Source organism: Pteropus medius, unplaced genomic scaffold (assembly GCF_902729225.1).
Source record: "Pteropus medius unplaced genomic scaffold, Ma_sr-lr_union100, whole genome shotgun sequence".
NCBI classification, from domain to species: domain Eukaryota; kingdom Metazoa; phylum Chordata; class Mammalia; order Chiroptera; family Pteropodidae; genus Pteropus; species Pteropus medius.
This window is the reverse complement of record NW_024351647.1, coordinates 7,346,310-7,349,539: the sequence shown is the minus strand read 5'-3', so window position 1 is coordinate 7,349,539 and position 3,230 is coordinate 7,346,310. Positions and strand designations below refer to the sequence as shown.

Below are 3,230 nucleotides of genomic sequence, written 5' to 3'. Positions count from 1 at the left end.
AAAAACGAACTGAAGAGAATGTGGTAGCTTCTCAAAGACAAACTTTTTCCATTGTATAATTTTATTTGCAATCTCTTCTGACTTCAGATTTCATTATTAGCCTCTTCTGAAAATCATGGAGTCACAGGTGTGATATAATCTATAATGATATGTGAATTAATTCTTTGGTCAGTTTTCTAGAGAATTGGGATTCGAGATATAAGGGTGAGTCCCTGAATATGGTTCTGGGAGTTAAAATTGTTCATCACATGCCCTGACCTTATATGCAAATTCTCAAGTGGAACTCAAGGAGACACTAGGGAATTTGTAAGTTATGATTTAAAAAGACATTAATATCAAAAACTGCAGATGACTGGAAATCAGTAAAATAAAAGACACTCTCTCCTAAGACCTGATTTAGACCTAGATAAAGATTCTTCAAAAGCACGTGCTTCTTTATAGTTCACCTTTCATTTTTCTTATTCACCATATACTTTTTTAAGTTATAGGTAGCTTATAAAGGTAAAAATAACATAAAAAGGAAAAAGGTCTGATAGAATAGAATGTAGATAACTGAACAGTAAAGAAAAAATATTTTCTTCTTGTGGTCTGAATTCCTTACTATGCCCAATATAACTATAATTTTTAAAAGCCCCACCCAATCAAATAAAATATCAATCATAATTCAATAAAAATGTCTATGGTTATTAATACCAATGACTGAGTTTAAAGAAGCTTAATATCTTCAGGAAATAATTGAAAGGAACAAATGCACTAAGTTCTTTTACATGCTAGAATTCCATGAAGAGCCAAGTCACAGTTCTAGGAAGAGTTTCAGTAAGCTCTGGACTTTTCAGATTTGCTCTGATTTTGTATTTTAGTTTATATAATTTGTGACTGGGTAGAGAAGGGGATAAGATTTGACTTTGGGTGGTGAAAACACAATATAATATACAAATGATGTATTATTGAATTATACACTTGAAACCTATGTAATTTTATTAACCAATGTCACCCTGATACATTTAATTAAAAAAGTGCTAATTACTCAAAGCAGTGATTCCTTCTATGAGCTCTCTCACACAATGTAATGCTGTCTCTTTATCTTCCATTTTAATTTTTATAATTATATAACATATACACAAAAGCACACAGAGAAAAAGTATTCTTCTTGATAAGTTTTCAGAACGTGAACACTCTTATGTAAGTATCAATCACATCAAGAAACTGCATTACCAAGATTTCAAAAACGCCTTCCTGTCTCCTTTCTATTCCTATTCCTCTTTAAGATAACCACTATTGCAGCTTTTTTAACATCATAGATTAGCCTATTTTTTAACTCTATTTAAATAGGTTTCATACAGTATATGCTCTTTTGCGTCTAACTTTTTTGGTCAATAATAAGTTTGTAAAATCATCTTCCTCTGTGTTAGCCGTTCAAAAAAAATTTATCATCATTTACTGTAGAAAAAATGATTTATATTTTGTCTTTGTGGATTCTTAGACTGAATTTCTGTCATGTCAAAGAAAACATTTCAGATATTCAATTCCGTTTATATATTTGTTGATTACATTATTAAATTCATGTAACTGCATATACCAATTGGTTGAACACCTTGGCAACTCTCCCCTCCATTATTTAGTAGCATTATGTTGTTTATGTAAATTTTAATGATACATGAAAACTCAGATACATAAATATAAGTAGAAATTTGAATCCTTACGGATCAAAGTGGAATGGGGAAATTAAACTCATGGTCAGTTCATTGATTTCTGTTTCTCTCCTATTCAGGTGACTGAAGATAAGTTTCTTCCAAAGTCAATGAATGAGACAAATCTTTCCTGGGTGACCGAATTTGTGTTGCTGGGACTCTCTAATTCCCAGGAGCTCCAACCTTTCTTATTTCTCATATTTTCTCTACTTTACCTAGCAATACTACTGGGCAACTTCCTCATCATCCTCACTGTGACTTCAGATTCCCGCCTTCATACCCCCATGTACTTTCTGCTTGCAAACCTCTCTTTTATTGATATATGTGTCGCCTCTTTTGCTACTCCCAAAATGATTGCAGACTTCTTGGTTGAGCGCAAGGTAATTTCTTTTGATGCCTGCCTGGCCCAAATTTTTTTTGTTCACCTTTTCACTGGCAGTGAAATGGTGATCCTTGTATCCATGGCTTATGACCGTTATGTTGCTATATGCAAACCTCTTCACTACATGACAATCATGAGCCGCCGTGTATGTATTGCTCTTGTTCTCTTCTCTTGGTTTGTGGGCTTCATCCATACTACTAGCCAGTTGGCATTTACTGTTAACTTGCCTTTTTGTGGTCCTAATCAGGTAGATAGTTTTTTCTGTGACCTCCCTCTAGTGACCAAGTTGGCCTGCATAGACACTTATGTTGTCAGTTTACTAATAGTTGCAGACAGTGGCTTTCTTTCTATGAGTTCCTTCCTCCTCTTGGTTGTCTCCTACACTGTGATACTAATTACAGTCAGGAATCGCTCTTCTGCTAGCATGGCAAAGGCCCGCTCCACATTGACTGCTCATATCACTGTGGTCACACTGTTCTTTGGACCATGCATCTTTATCTATGTGTGGCCCTTCAGCAGCTATTCAGTTGACAAAATCCTTGCAGTGTTCTATACCATCTTTACTCCCATTTTAAACCCAGTTATCTATACTCTAAGGAATAAAGAAGTAAAGTCAGCTATGTCAAAACTGAAGAGTCGGTATCTGAAGCCTGGCCAGGTTTCTGCAGTCATAAGAAATGTTCTTTTCTTAGAAATGAAGTAAACTTACAGGACTGTAACCACATAGCCTTGTGTCTAGAAAATTACAAACAGAATCATTGTGATGTTAAAGCAAATCATTCTGACCAGTGGGAAGGGTCGATCAAGTGACTTTAATTAAAGAGTAATGATGATAATAAAAAGCCACAGAATGAACCTTACTGATTATAATAGTCTCTTCCTCCAATGTGTGCTTTTTCTTTTTGCTTTTATTTCCTACTTTTAATATTTTTATTTAAAACTTTTTAAGATATAGGCTTTGAGGACATTGAGCAATGACATTTACTTATAAGTGGTAAATATGCTGTATCTCTTCCTCTTAAAATAGTATTATTCAGATGCCAATTTTGGAGTAATAAGTATATAGCTTTATACCACAAATATAATAGATCTATTTATATATAGAACATATGATATACCTAGATAGGGACACATTTCACACTGTACTAGGTAAATGA

The 3,230-nt window shown here is 33.9% G+C and overlaps 1 protein-coding gene across 1 annotated transcript; it reads left to right on the top strand.

Annotated features, from left to right (window-relative positions):
* Window positions 1-1,664: 1,664 nt before the first annotated feature.
* On the top strand, window positions 1,665-2,862 carry OR4K15 (olfactory receptor family 4 subfamily K member 15). Its single transcript, XM_039843819.1, has one exon. It carries the CDS (start codon window positions 1,802-1,804, stop codon window positions 2,774-2,776), a length of 975 nt encoding a protein of 324 aa, XP_039699753.1. The 5' UTR covers window positions 1,665-1,801; the 3' UTR covers window positions 2,777-2,862.
* Window positions 2,863-3,230: the final 368 nt, after the last annotated feature.

Bases quoted from the DNA above. Each gene is read 5' to 3' on its own strand.
- OR4K15 (XM_039843819.1), top strand. From the start codon at position 1,802: ATGAATGAGACAAATCTTTCCTGGGTGACCGAATTTGTGTTGCTGGGA.